Source organism: Entelurus aequoreus, linkage group LG17 (assembly GCF_033978785.1).
Source record: "Entelurus aequoreus isolate RoL-2023_Sb linkage group LG17, RoL_Eaeq_v1.1, whole genome shotgun sequence".
NCBI classification, from domain to species: Eukaryota; Metazoa; Chordata; class Actinopteri; order Syngnathiformes; family Syngnathidae; genus Entelurus; species Entelurus aequoreus.
Window position 1 is genome coordinate 33,517,354 of NC_084747.1, and position 15,098 is coordinate 33,532,451.

At 44.0% G+C, this 15,098-nt stretch overlaps 1 protein-coding gene across 1 annotated transcript; it reads right to left on the minus strand.

Moving 5' to 3' along the window:
- Positions 1-8: 8 nt before the first annotated feature.
- pdxp (pyridoxal (pyridoxine, vitamin B6) phosphatase) lies at positions 9-14,815 on the minus strand. Its single transcript, XM_062025511.1, has 2 exons — positions 14,052-14,815; positions 9-917 (listed from the first exon to the last, which is right to left on the minus strand). The coding sequence occupies exons 1-2, from the start codon at positions 14,647-14,649 to the stop codon at positions 574-576; spliced, it is 942 nt and encodes a 313-aa protein (XP_061881495.1). The 5' UTR covers positions 14,650-14,815; the 3' UTR covers positions 9-573.
- Positions 14,816-15,098: the final 283 nt, after the last annotated feature.

Here is a 15,098-nt window from a genome sequence, read left to right on the forward strand (position 1 = left end):
TACTTAGCACAGACTGCAGTTATTTATTGTTACCAACATGCTCGCTATGCTAACACTGATGTTCACTACAGTGTGATTAAGATCATTCATCATCAAATGTGACAGGCTTTCTAACAAAACTGCAGGTTGCACATCATAAATATGAATACAGTATTTCCTCTGCTTTAATAGACTGATGCAAATAATTGCTGTGTGGTCCGTTGAAGTAAGTAAGATGTCGGCGTTAAAACACTGGACCACTATGAGAAAATAACATTTTCATTATTGGCACATGTAGCGCAGATGTGAGACAGACTGTCGAATGGGTATCATTGTAATATATACAGTCACAGTATATAATGTGCGATAAGGATTGGTCTGTTCATATCTGCCTTGTAGCTTAGGTCATGCTTTTACAAAACACCTCATCCAGAGCCAGGACCAAACACACAAAGCTCATGAACAAGAAAGTGCAGTTAAAAAAACTAACATTCAATCACAAATGGGCACAACACTTAAAATTCTGAATATGCTTGGACTTATTGGTAAGTTAGTTTGTGACTTTGTGCCGCACTTGCAATCTAATAGAAGCGATCAATTGCTCTCCTCCAGTTCTTCAAAAGCAGGCAAGAAGTCAGCAATGGTGTCCACCACGTAGTCTGGTACCAGGCTGTGATTGGATGACACCTCACTATTTCTGTACTGATGGGCATCCTCCATCTGAGACACCCCGGTGAGGGTCAGCATGGTGTCCAGGCCGCAGTTGGAACCAAACAGCATGTCCGTCTCCAGGCGGTCGCCCACCATTAGGCACTGGGCCGGGTCCACCCCCCGGATCTGGCTGGAGATGCACTCGAACATGAAGCGACTGGGCTTGCCGATCACGGTGGCCTTGCGACCAGAGGCCACCTCCAGGGCTGCCATGAGGGAGCCGGAACCTGGCGGATGAGGATGAGGGGTGGCAGGAGAAACACCATCATTGATTGAAACTGAAAATGTCCACCAAATGTTGGATCTTGGGAGTGAGTCGTTGAACTGCAAAAATGAACATGCTTCATTCTTGTGAGGAGCCAACATTTAATTGGTAGGCTTCACTAAATGTTGTTGAACAACATTAAGTGCTGTACTAACTCCCTTTATAAGGATAACTAATAATGCATAGTTAAATCCCACTAGGCAGTGACAAATATATAGCACAAGATGTATGATGAAACAATTGTGTTCCAATGATAAGGGGATACAAGTAAAGAGCCCCAGTGGAATATCAAAAACCGTTGAAGAGCACTTGTTGAGTAAATTTTACTCAAGTATTTATCAAATTAAAATACTGAAAGTACAGCATTATACCATTATAAATGTATCAATAAATATGGAGTATAATATTACTTTTTTCCGTTACATTTAATTATCAATTTTCATGTCTAATCGTTTTATTTCATTTATTTAAGGTCAAACAAAAAACATAACATTTAAAATAAATAATGAACGAAATGGAGTAGAAAGAAGTAAAAAAAACAAAATATCTAAACATGAAACAACTTACTCCAAGGTATATTTTCTTCACAATTTAATATTTTTTTCCATTACAATAAGAGACTTTAGATTTGTTTATTTGTTCAATAAAATAAATAATATTAGTTAAAGTACCAATGATTATCACACACACACTAGGTGTGGTGAAATTATCCTCTGGATTTGACCCATCCCCTTGTTCCACCCCCTGGGAGGTGAGGGGAGCAGTGAGCAGCAGCGGTGGCCGCGCTCGGGAATCATTTTGGTGATTTAACCCCCAATTCCAACCCTTGATGCTGAGTGCCAAGCAGGGAGGTAATGGGTCCCATTTTTATAGTCTTTGGTAAGACTTGGCCGGGATTTGAACTCACGGCCTACCAGTCTCATGGCGGACACTAACCACAAGGCCACTGAGCAGGTCTATATAATTATTATTATTAAAATACTTATTTCCTTTATCCCTGTTGTAAATTTCGATTTAGTAAAGATCTCAGTTCCTTTCAGATTATAATTACTTTCTCTTAACAAATCTGTTTTGAATGTTTGGTAGAACAGTTGCATGTGCTTTGTACATGATTTTCAGAATATTATACTCTACCAATTCATGAAATTTCATAAGTTTAACTGTTTGAATATTGGGTTTGTGGGTTCTCTGTATGCATTTGCACTTTCGATTCTTACAGCTCTTTTTTGCAGACGGAAAATTGGATTTAAATATGTTTTACAGCAACTACCCCAAACTTCAATACAATATGTTAAATATGAAACAATCAGTGAATTACACTAAACATACCATGATTTTTGATGTAGAAATTCATTCACTTTTATAAAATAGAAATAGTTTGAGATACTTCAGCCTTCGTATCATTAACATGTTCTGGTATGAATTGTCAATGATTATACGCAAAAATTAAATTGATTGTTTCAGTTACACTCTTAACTTTGTTTTTATTGAATGCGGGATGTGTAAAACTTTTTTTTCCTCCTATCAATAAGACAAAAGCTACGAGATACATATTTGTTTCCAAATAGCTTAGCATAAACTGACGTGCATTAAATTGGTTTTAGCATATTTACTGTACAAAATGTTTCAAAGTGCCTCCCCCCCACCATTATTTGGATCAGTGATACCACTGGGGGAAGTCACCCAGCTAATATAAAAGGAAGGGAAAGTTTTCACAAGGAGAGAAAGTTCCCTATTGTTTACAATGATGGCCGCCAGAAGTGAGAGAGATTCGGACAGAGAAAGCGACGATTTCCCCATTAATTTGAGCGAGGATGAAAGATTTGTGGATGAGGAAAATGCAAGTGAAAGACTAGTGGGGAGTGGAAGCGATTCAGATAGGGAAGATGCTGTGAGAGCCGGGGGTGACCTGATATTCAGCTGGGAATGACTACAACAGTAAATAAACACAAGACATATATATACTCTATTAGCCACAACACAACCAGGCTTATATTTAATATGCCACAAATTAATCCCACATAAAAACACCTAGGTGTTTGTTATGCTAGCTCCTAGTTACTAGCTCGAGCTAGTTATAGCTCGAGCGGGTTATATGGACAGGATCCCGTATAAATAACCAGCCAATACAATTCAAACACCTGCACAACACACACACTCACTCAGCCCAAAAAACCGTTCACCTAACCCAAGGTTCATAAAGCTTATATATTTAACCAAAGTTACGTACGTGACACGCACGTACGGGCAAGCAATCAAATGTTTGGAAGCGCGCGGGTGGGACCTGATATTCAGCTGGGAATGACTACAACAGTAAATAAACACAAGACATATATATACCGTAATTTCCGGACTATAAGCCGCACCTGACTATAAGCCGCACCAGCTAAATTTAGGGGAAAATACAGATTGCTCCATATATAAGCCGCACCCGACTATAAGCCGCAGGGTTTTGATGTGTAATTACCGTAGTATATAGGGGTTCCTGCTACCACGGAGGGGATTGTCGGGACAGAGATGACTGTTTGGGAACGCAAAGCGTCCCATTTATTAACAATAAATCTTTCAATTATTCAATCAAACTTTCACATCTTTGACATGGCGAACAGCATTCGTGCAGAGTACAAATAATACAACGGTGCAAAGTAATACAAAGTGCTCGCCTGTACGTTATCAAAATAACCAGCCTACCGGTATATGAAAAGTCAGTCTTTAATCATTGTGTCATCGTCTTCCTCCTGCGTACTAAAACCACCGAAATCCTCTTTGTCGGTGTCGGAAAAGAACAGGCCGTAAATAAGCCGCACCCTTGTATAAGCCGCAGGGACCAGAACGAGGGGAAAAAGTAGCGGCTTATAGTCCGGAAATTACGGTACTCTATTAGCCACAACACAACCAGGCTTATATTTAATATGCCACAAATTAATCCCGCATAACAAACACCTAGGTGTTTGTTATGCTAGCTCCTAGCTACTAGCTCGAGCTAGTTATAGCAAGCGATCAAATGTTTGGAAGCGCAGCTACGTACTCACGGTATCGCGTCTGTGTATCCAAATCAAAGTCCTCCTGGTTAGAGTCTCTGTTGTCCGAGTTCTTCGATCTTGACTGCATCTTTCGGGAATGTAAACAATGAAACACCGGCTGTGTTGTGTTGCTGACTTCCCTCGCAAAATATCCGCTTCGCACCGACAACTTTCTTCTTTGCTTGCTCAGCTTCTTTCTCCATAATGCAATGAACAAATTGCAACAGATTCACCAACACAGATGTCCAGAATACTGTGGAATGAGATGAAAACAGAGCTATTTCGTATTGGCTTCAATGGGGAAGCCATACCTCTGTTAAACTGGCTACGTCACGCGCATACGTCATCATACCGAGACGTTTTCAAGCGGAAGTGTGGCGGGAAATTTAAAATTGCACTTTATAAGTTAACCCGGCCGTATTGGCATGTGTTGCAATGTTAAGATTTCATCATTGATATATAAACTATCAGACTGCGTGGTCGGTAGTAGTGGGTTTCAGTAGGCCTTGAAGTCTTGCATAACAAATTTCAGGGTTGTGTGACTGATTTATTGTTACCTTATTTTGGTGCTTTTTTCCAAGATGGCGGCGCGCACAGACGCAGCGGCTCACGGCTCTCCTTTTCAGTGATCTTTACCAGAGGTGTGGACTCGAGTCACATGACTTGGACTCGAGTCAGACTCGAGTCATGAATTTGATGACTTTAGACTCGACTTGACAAAATGTAAAGAGACTTGCAACTCGACTTAGACTTTAACATCAATGACTTGTGACTTCACTTGGACTTGAGGCTTTTGACTTGACATGACTTGCTACTTTCCCCAAAACCCAAACCTTAAAAAGTTATTTGGGAGCGCTCCATATCTTTCATTTTATACGTCTGTGTCTATAAGCGTGTGTGCTGCTTGTCAGCGTGTGTGCGCTCAGTACAACAGCCAATCAAATTAAATCTACGTTGTTTTCATCCCACAGCTCTCATCCAATCCAATTGCAGGACAACCACCGAACATGAGTTGTCAAACAATGCGGCAGTGAGAAACAATTATGCCAAAGTTGGTTTCGTTCGGGTATAAAAACTACGACTTGGTCAACAAAAAACGAATTGCCGTATGCAAATCACGCAGTTCGAATATTACAGACGGAGACGCAACAACTTCCAACTTTGTTCGACATTTGAAGTTGCACAAAGAAGGGTAAGTTTTGAATGTAAGATAACGTTTATTGGCTAAGTAACATGACTTTTATTTGCTGTGTAGTTAAATCAGTGAGGCTGTAAACTCACTGCTAACGTTATAACCATAGACATCTTATAAGTAGACGCAGCATCGAGGGCTACTGCCTACTGGCGCAGACGAGACGCGGAGCCGCCATCTTGGAGTGGTGATCCGCTCCACTCAGTGCAATTCATTTGGCAGGAGCAATGAACTGTCAGCAAATTTAATTCATCTTACCTCACTGAATATCACTGATTTTCACACATTTTTTTTGTCATACGTGTAGCTATGATAACGGACACATGTTTTGGCGTTTTTATTATTCATAGTTTGCTTAACAGTAATATAATATTCTTATACGCTATAAATGACCAGACGTCCGAGATCAAAACTGGGAATATAATCCCAGAGAAGGGGGGAAAAAACGGTCAGCTATTTTTAAATTGAAGAAACAATATGATTAGATTATATATACATGCGTATATCCTACATAAACAATATATGAATACATTAGATATCTATATATTTTAGGGACCTATAGACTGTAACTCTGTTGCTGCAGCAGCAGAGAGTTTATTCTGTCTTGACACTTTGTATTGATATTTTGTATTACATTCTTCCCTTAAATGATAATGTTTACTCAGGCTTAGGAAACAACCCCACAAGCCACCTCTACCGAGCCTGTTCCTCTCCAATGCCAGATCCCTCGTACAGAAGATGGACGACCTGGAGTTACAACTCGCTGGAAACCGCTATGTTCGGGACTGTTGTGCTATGATTATCACCGAAACCTGGCTTCACCCGGAAATACCCGATGCTAGCATGCAGCTAGCCGGCCGCACCCTGCTCCGCCGGGACAGAACTAAGGACTCCGGTAAGAGCAGAGGAGGGGGGCTCTGTATTTACGTGCATGAGAACTGGTGCAACAACGGGACAATCATTGAACAGCACTGTTGCCCGGACGTGGAGTACATGTCTGTTAGATGTCGGCCTTTTTTTCTCCCGAGAGACCTGTCTGTTATCATCACGGCTGTGTATATTCCACCAGACGCCAAAGTAAACACAGCGCTCTCTCTTCTGCTGAACACCGTCAACGAACAGCAGCGGGCCCACCCCGACGGTGTTCATATCATAGCAGGGGATTTTAATAAGGCCAATCTAAAGACTGTACTCCCTAAGTTCTACAAGCATGTGAAGTGTTCTACAAGGGGCAAGAACACCCTTGACCACGTGTATACCAACGTGAAGCACGCGTACAGAGCTGCACCCCTCCCCCAGCTTGGACAGTCAGACCATCTTTCCCTCCTGCTCTCTCCTACCTACACCCCCATCAGACGCCAGGCCAGGCCCATCACAAAGACTGTTATGACCTGGCCTGACGATGCACTCCCCAAACTTCAGGACTGCTTCCAACACACAAATTGGGACCTCTTCCAACAACAGGAGCTGGAGACAGCCACAGGAACGGTGCTGGACTACATACAGTTCTGCATCGGGAATGTGACTGTGGAAAAAACCATCCGGGTTTACCCCAACAAGAAACCCTGGATGACCAGCCAAGTCCGCACACTCCTCAGGGCCCGCGACGCAGCCTTCAGGTCAGGGGACAGGGCACTGTACAGTGCTGCTAGAGCCGACCCGAAGAGAGGGAATAAAAAAGCAAAGGCGGACCACAGGAGGTGCATAGAGTCCCATCTGTCCAGCAATAACTCACGGGAGGTGTGGCGGGGCATTCATGACATCACGAACTACAGAGGCTGCAATGTGACAACTGCGGATCAGAGTGCGACACTGGCAGAGGAGCTTAACTGTTTCTTTGCCCGTTTCGATACCCTCCAGCGACACTCATCTGCTCCAGCCCTGCCCCCGCCCCCATCGGGCTCCGGCACCACTCCACTCACTGTACAGCAGCACAGTGTCAGACGAGTGCTCCTGGCTGTGAACCCCAGGAAGGCTGCCGGACCAGACGGAGTACCTGGAAAGGTGCTCAGGGTGTGCGCCCACCATCTCGCTCCCCCCCTCACCAGGATCTTCAACCTCTCCCTGGCTCAGGCAGTCATCCCATCTTGCCTGAAGTCATCTACAATAATCCCGGTGCCGAAGAAGTCTCCCATCACCAGCCTGAATGATTACCGACCAGTGGCCCTCACTCCGGTAATCATGAAGTGCTTCGAGAGACTGGTTCTCCAGCACATCAAGGACCATATCCCTCCAGACTTTTACCCCCACCAGTTCGCATACCGGGCGAACAGATCCACAGAGGACGCCATCGCTGTTGCTCTCCACTCTGCTCTGAACCACCTGGAGCAGCAGCAGAGCTACGTCCGGATGCTCTCTGTGGATTATAGTTCTGCCTTCAATACAATAATCCTGGACAGACTCTGCAATAAACTGGACACTCTTGGCCTCCCCCCTCTCACAAACGCCTGGATAAGGGATTTCCTAACGGACCGACCCCAGAATGTGAGACTTGGACCCCAGAATGTGAGACTTGGCCCCCACCTCTCATCCACCCGCACGCTGAGCATCGGCTCCCCACAGGGCTGTGTGCTGAGCCCCCTCCTCTACTGCCTCTACACCCATGACTGCAGTCCAGCCCACAGCGACAACCTTATCGTCAAGTTTGCTGACGATACACAGTGGTCGGGCTCATCTCCAGGGGTGACGAGGCTGCCTACAGGGAGGAGGTCCTGAAGCTGACGGCCTGGTCTTCGGAGAACAACCTCACTCTCAACACCAGCAAGACCAGAGAGATCATCGTCGACTTCAGGAGGAGCAGCACCGACCCTGCCCCCCTCTACATCAACGGCGAGCGTGTGGAGGGGGTCCACACCTTCAGGTACCTTGGAGTCCACATCTCTAACGACTTTTCCTGGACAGTCAACACCACAGCAATCATCAAGAAGGCTCAGCAGCGGCTACACTTCCTGAGAGTCCTCGGGAAGTACAACCTGAAGCCTGACCTGCTGCTGACCTTCTACCGCTCGTCCATCGAGAGCCTGCTGACCTACTGTATTACAGTATGGTACGGCAGCTGCACTGCAGCAGACAGGGAGAGGCTGCAAAGAGTGGTCAAGACGGCTCAAAAGATCGGCCGCCCTCTCCCCTCTCTGATGGACATCTACACCTCCCGCTGCCTCAACAGAGCCAGTGCCATCATCAAGGACAGCACCCACCCTGGCTCTGACCTGTTCCACCTGCTTCCCTCTGGGAAGCACTACAGGTGCATTAAAACCAAGACGAACAGGCTAAAAAACAGCTTCTTCCCCAGGGCCATAACCACCCTGAACAGACTTCCCCATTGACCCTCATAACTGCCTTCTCTTCGGTGCAATAACCCATTCCACCAACCACCCTGTTTCATGTAGATATTCATGTACATATTCATTTCACCCTCTGTATAGAGTGTACACTTGTTTTATCGCACTGTATGGAATGGCCTCAATCTCGTTACCCTGCGTAATGACAATAAAGCTGATTCTGATACCACCTGACAATCAGGTTAATCATTAGCCCATGGCATTTCCTATTATACAGCTAATTTTTATTTGACCATTATTGAAATATCTTGTGTGACATCAAGCACAAAAGTGCACTTTATATGTTTTAAACTATTGACGTGGCATTCTGTACAAAAAGTGCACTTTAATTTAGTGTTGTTTTGATATGTCATCTTAGTGACATCATGCACAAAAGTGCACCAATAGCTTGTTTTAAAATGTCTCTGACAATCTTGCACTTTCTGTTTTGGAATTTACATGAATGTTTGTGCCACTGCTTAATAACTGTTTAATAAATACAGTTTTGGTCAATTTACTTAGTTGTTATTTCCCTCTCTGCATGAAAGTTTAAAATGAGCATATATTAATGCAGTATGAACAAGAATGTTTAAATGTAGACACATAGAATCATCATACTGCTGTGATTATATGCATCAAGTGTTCATTCAAGGCTAAGGCAAAATATCGAGATATATATCGTGTATCGTGACATGGCCTAAAAATATTGCGATATTAATAAAAGGCCATATCGCCCAGGCCTAATTTGAGCATTAGGTCTGTGTTTATTTATAGTAAATGTATTCATTATTCATACAAGTAGCCCTTAATTTTCCACATTAAGGCATTTTTTCCCAACATTACTGTGACAATATCGTACCGTAAGATTTTAATATCGTTACATGATCGCTAGTATTCAGTAAACAAAAGGCCCTCTGTAGTCTTTTTTTGGACATCGCTTTTCCACAATTGTCTCAAAGCGCTTGACAATGACAAACTCGTACACTGAAGTATGGCGGTGGTAAGCTACATTTATACGAATATTGGTATTCGTATTGCTCCATTTTTAGTGTAATAATGCTCATTGTCATTTCTGTATTATTTTTTATTTTCGCTAACTGCTTATTTGCTATTACTTTTACCATCATATTTGTACATGTCGTATTTGCTGATGTTGCTCTATTGTTGTGGTTGTTGTTGTGTTTGCTGTTGTTGTTTTTGTTTCTCTGTCTAATCCCCCTCTTGTCCCCACAATTCCCCCCTCTGTCTTCCTTTTTTTCTCTTTCTATCCCCTCCTGCTCCGGCCCGGCTGCACCAAATGATAACATAAATACATTTAATAAAGTCAAATACAAATAAGGCAACAAGAGAAGTATCCCACACTTCTCTTTTGTAAAGTAAATCTGAACAGCCGATGTGGGCATCTACATCAACTATATGATTTGCCTGAGAAGCTGGACAGGACAAAAAAATAAATAAAAAGCTACATTCATACCAGTGTGGGCGGCACCGGGAGCAAGGTTGGTGAAGTGTCTTGCTCAAGCACACAATGGCAGGGACTAGAATGACATAAGCTGGAATCGAAACGGGAACCCTTAAAGGCCTACTGAAATGTTTTTTTTTTTATTTAAACGGGAATAGCAGATCCATTCTATGTGTCATACTTGATCATTTCGCGATATTGCCATATTTTTGCTGAAAGGATATAGTAGAGAAAATCGACGATAAAGTTCGCAACTTTTGCTCGCTGATAAAAAAAAGCCTTGCCTGTACCGGAAGTAGCGTGACGTCACAGGAGCTAGTATTCCTCACAATTCCCCATTGTTTACAATGGAGCGAGAGAGATTCGGACCGAGAAAGTGATGATTACCCCATTAATTTGAGCGAGGATGAAAGATTCGTAGAGGAGGAACGTTACAGTGAACGACTTGAGAGGCAGTGATGGACGTATCTTTTTTCGCTCTGGCCGTAACTTAGGTACAAGCTGGCTCATTGGATTCCACACTCTCCTTTTTATATTGTGGATCACGGATTTGTATTTTAAACCACCTCGGATACTATATCCTCTTGAAAATGAGCGTCGAGAACGCGAAATGGACATTCAGTGCCTTTTATCTCCACGACAATACATCGGCGAAATGCTTTAGCTACGAGCTAACGTGATAGCATCATGCTTTAACTGCACATAGAAACAAAAAAAATAAACCCCTGACTGGAAGGATAGATAGAAAATCAACAATACTATTAAACCGTGGACATGTAAATACACGGTTAATGCTTTCAAGGCTGGCGAAGGTTAACAATGCTGTGCTAACGACGCCATTGAAGCTAACTTAGCAACCAGACCTCACAGAACTATGTACTCTCTCCTTTTTCTATTGTGAATCACGGATTTGTATCTTAAACCACCTCGGATACTATATCCTCTTGAAAATGAGAGTCGAGCACGCGAAATGGACATTTAAAGTGACTTTTATCTCCAAGACAATACATCGGTGACACACTTAGCTACTGAGCTAGCGCGTAGCATCGTTCTCAAATGAAGATAGAAACCCATCAACAGCTGTGCTCACCTGCATTCCAGCGATCAACGGCATGACGAAGGACTTCATCCGTGGGTTTGGCGGCAAGCATCGGCTAGGCGTAGTAAGTAGTCCTTGTTGTGTTGCTGTAAGTATTGTAATGCCCCGCAGTGGAGAAGGAGTCACACAGACGAGGAAGCGCTGCTCAATCGCTTTATTAAAAAGCGGTAACTGGTTGTAGTTCAAAAAGTAACGCACACACATACACGAGCTGCTGTTAGCCAAAACTCACGCTCACACACACAAGTTTTCCGCCAACTCACTCGCGCATGCGCGTTCACCAAACCCTTAAAGACAGTACACTAATGCAAATATCACAGATATTAGAGTATTGTACTTAGCCGCTAAGACACCGATCGATCCCACCTACAACGTTCTTCTTTGCAGTCTCCATTGTTCATTAAACAAATTGCAAAAGATTCACCAACACAGATGTCCAGATAACACAGATGTCCAGAATAATGTGGAATTTTGTCGAAGAAAACAAGAGGCTTTTCTATCGGGTCCGATGGGGTCCAACCACTTCCGTTGCTTTTGTGACGTCACGCGCATAAATCATATCCAAAGGAGTTTTTCAACCGGAAGTGTGGCGGGAATTAAAAAATTGCACTTTATAAGTTAACCCGGCCGTATTGGCATGTGTTGCAATGTTAAGATTTCATCATTGATATATAAACGATCAGACTGCGTGGTTGGTAGCAGTGGGTTTCAGTAGGCCTTTAAGTTTTTGTACAGCCACTCTACCCTAGGGTTGGGACGATAAAACGATAATAATGATAAATGGGTTATACTTGTATAGGGCTTTTCTACCCTCAAGGTACTCAAAGCGCTTTGACAGTATTTCCACATTCATCCATTCACACACACATTCACACACTGATGGCGGGAGCTGCCATGCAAGGCGCTAACCAGCAGCCATCAGGAGCAAGGGTGAAGTGTCTTGCCCAAGGACACAACGGACGTGACTAGGATGGTAGAAGGTGGGGATTGAACCCCAGTAACCAGCAACCCTCCGATTGCTGGCACGGCCACTCTACCAACTTCGCCACGCCGATATTAGAGATGTCCGATAATGGCTTGTTTGCCGATATCCGATATTCCGATATTGTCCAACTCTTAATTACCGATCCCGATATCAACCGATACCGATATATACAGTCGTGGAATTAACACATTATTATGCCTAATTATGTTGTGATGCCCCGCTGGATGCATTAAACAATGTAACAAGCTTTTCCAAAAAAAATCAACTCAAGTTATGGGAAAAAATGCCAACATGGCACTGCCATATTTATTATTGAAGTCACAAAGTGCATTATTTTTTTAACATGCCTCAAAACAGCAGCTTGGAATTTGGGACATGCTCTCCCTGAGAGAGCATGAGGGGGTTGGGGGGGGGGGGGGGGGTCGGGTTTTGGGGTAGCGGGGGGTGTATATTGTAGCGCCCTGGAAGAGTTAGTGCTGCAAGGGGTTCTGGGTATTTGTCATGTTGTGTTTATGTTGTGGTACGGTGCGGATGTTCTCCCGAAATGTGTTTGTCATTCTTGTTTGGTGTGGGTTCACAGTGTGGCGCATATTTGTAACAGTGTTAAAGTTGTTTATACGGTCAACCTCAGTGTGACCTGTATGGCTGTTGACCAAGTATGCCTTGCATTTACTTGTGTGTGTGAAAAGCCGTAGATATTATGTGCCTGGGCAGGCATGCAAATGCATTTTATTGGCGCTATATTCGAGTATAAGTTCTCACGCAGTTGCTTTTACCTGCGGGCATTACACTACAGGCTTTTCTCACTCTTTCTAGTCTCTCCTTTTCACTGAGACATAAACAAGCACACCTTGTTACATACGTCACATACGTATACGCCCTCGCGGAGCAGAGAGGTAGCAGCATGGGTAACGTTAGCTGTGGTGCAAGTGGTAATAAAAGAGAAAGATGGTGCGAATATGGTAACAAATGAAGGAAGAATTAATTACCAAGAAAAACAGCACGGGGTCCATCGTCTGGCGGTGGTTTGGCGTCAAGTGTGAATATGTCAAACAGACAACCGTCATTTGTCAAGTGTGGAGCAAAAGCGTTGCTACAAAAAGTAGCATCACTGCTAATTTGTAGCATCATTTGAAAAGTCACCTGCTAGAGAATGAAGAGTGCTTACTCCGCATGTCAACATCTCTGTTCTGTGCCACACCAACAAAATGCAGAGGCAACCATTTCCACATCAACACCGTATGAAAAAAAAAATTACATAAGGAGATAACGTCCGCCGGAACCTACCCCATAGCGAAGGACGTACACTATTTGATTTCCTATTATGTAGCTCATTTTTATTTGACAGTTATTGAAATATCTTGTGTGACATCATGCACAAAAGTGCACTTTATTTGTTTTAAACTATTGTAGTGGCGTTCTGTACAAAAAGTGCACTTTAATTTAGTGTTGTTTTGATTTGTCATCTTAGTGACATCATGCAAAAAAGGGCACTAATAGCTTGTTTTAAAATGTCTCTGACAATCTTGCACTTTCTGTTTTGAAATGACATGAATGTCTGTGCCACTGCTTAATAACTGTTTAATGAATACAGTTTTTGTCAATTGACTTAGTTGTGATTTCCCTCTGCATGAAAGTTTAAAATGAGCATATATTAATTAATGCAGTATGAACAAGAATGTTTTAATGTAGACACATATAATCATCATACTGCTGTGATTATATGCATCACATGTTAATTCAAGACTAAGGCAAAATATCGAGATATATATCGTGTAATGGCCTAAAAATATCGAGATATTAAAAAAAGGCCATATTGCCCAGCCCTACTTGATGGGGTCCTTGGGACCCCATTTGAAGATTCCTAGCGCCAACACTACCCCAGTATTAGCGTATTCATGAGTAATGTGGATATTTGACATGGGCCGACACGGGGTAGAAACTTGATGGATGGATATTGTAAAATTATAAATGACTACATTAGGCCCCAGGCAATTACCGGGGCACCGCCATACCTGGGAGTATCCGCCCGCTCGACAGCGGGTGCCAAGGGTCGTTGTCGGTGGCCAGGAACAAGCATTCCGGGTCCTTTAGGAAACACGACGCCTTGGCCAGCTTGAGGAAAGTCAGTTGGTCGTCGTGGCCCACCAGCACCGCCTTCACGTCCGGGGCCAGGGTGCAGTTGTAAATGGTAGCGTCCGGCTCGTCCGCCTCCTCCACGCAGGGGACTCCCGCCTCCTGGAGCTCGGCGCGAAGCCCGTCGCAGCCGATGACGAACACCCGGCCTCGGAGCTTGACCACGTCCCGCAGGTAGAGGGCCGAGCAGTAGGACGAGCTGAAGATCTGCTCCAGCGTGACGTCGGTGAAGCCCAGGCGATAGAACTTGTGGACGTATTTGTCGCGCGGCCGGGTGGAATTGTTGGTGACGAACACGACGTGTTTGCCCCGCCTCATGAGCGACTGGACCACGGTGGTGGCGCCCGGGATGGCCTTCTCGCCGTGCCACATGACCCCGTCGCAGTCGAAGAGGAAGAACTCCTTGGCCTCCAGAATATGTCTCAGCTGCGGACCGCGAACTTGCTGGCAGCCTTTGCGGCCAAAGGTGCCCGCCATCGCGGCGTTGTCCTCGGGCTCCTCCGTGTTTCGGCTGTCAGTGTGTCGCCATGTCAGCGGCCTGGTCACAACTGCGGCTAAGAGACGACATTGCCCTGAAATCCTATATAGGCGGACATTGAAGCGCTTATATATACACACTAGCCATAGGATGGAACATTGACGTGTAGCCGCGCCTACTTTGTCAAATACTGGCCAATCACAGCATCGCGTTTCTGTGACCAATCAGCATCGTCGTTAAACAGCCAAGTTTTTTCAAAATAAGCGGCGGCTCTTCACAATAAGACAAGAGTAGTTTTCAAATATGAAATAAAGTAATAATAAAAATAGAATGTAATACAGCCATGTATCATTAGGAGGATGTATGGCTGTATTAACAGTTTACTGTGCTTTAACAAATAAATCGATCCGAGGGCCACATTTTAAGACTTAACCATGGTTCCTATTAG

Coding starts and splice junctions, on each gene's coding strand:
- pdxp (XM_062025511.1), bottom strand. CDS start 14,649: ATGGCGGGCACCTTTGGCCGCAAAGGCTGCCAGCAAGTTCGCGGTCCG. Junction 918..14,051: donor GAGCGGGCGGATACTCCCAG/GTATGGCGGTGC, acceptor CTCATCCGCCAG/GTTCCGGCTCCCTCATGGCA.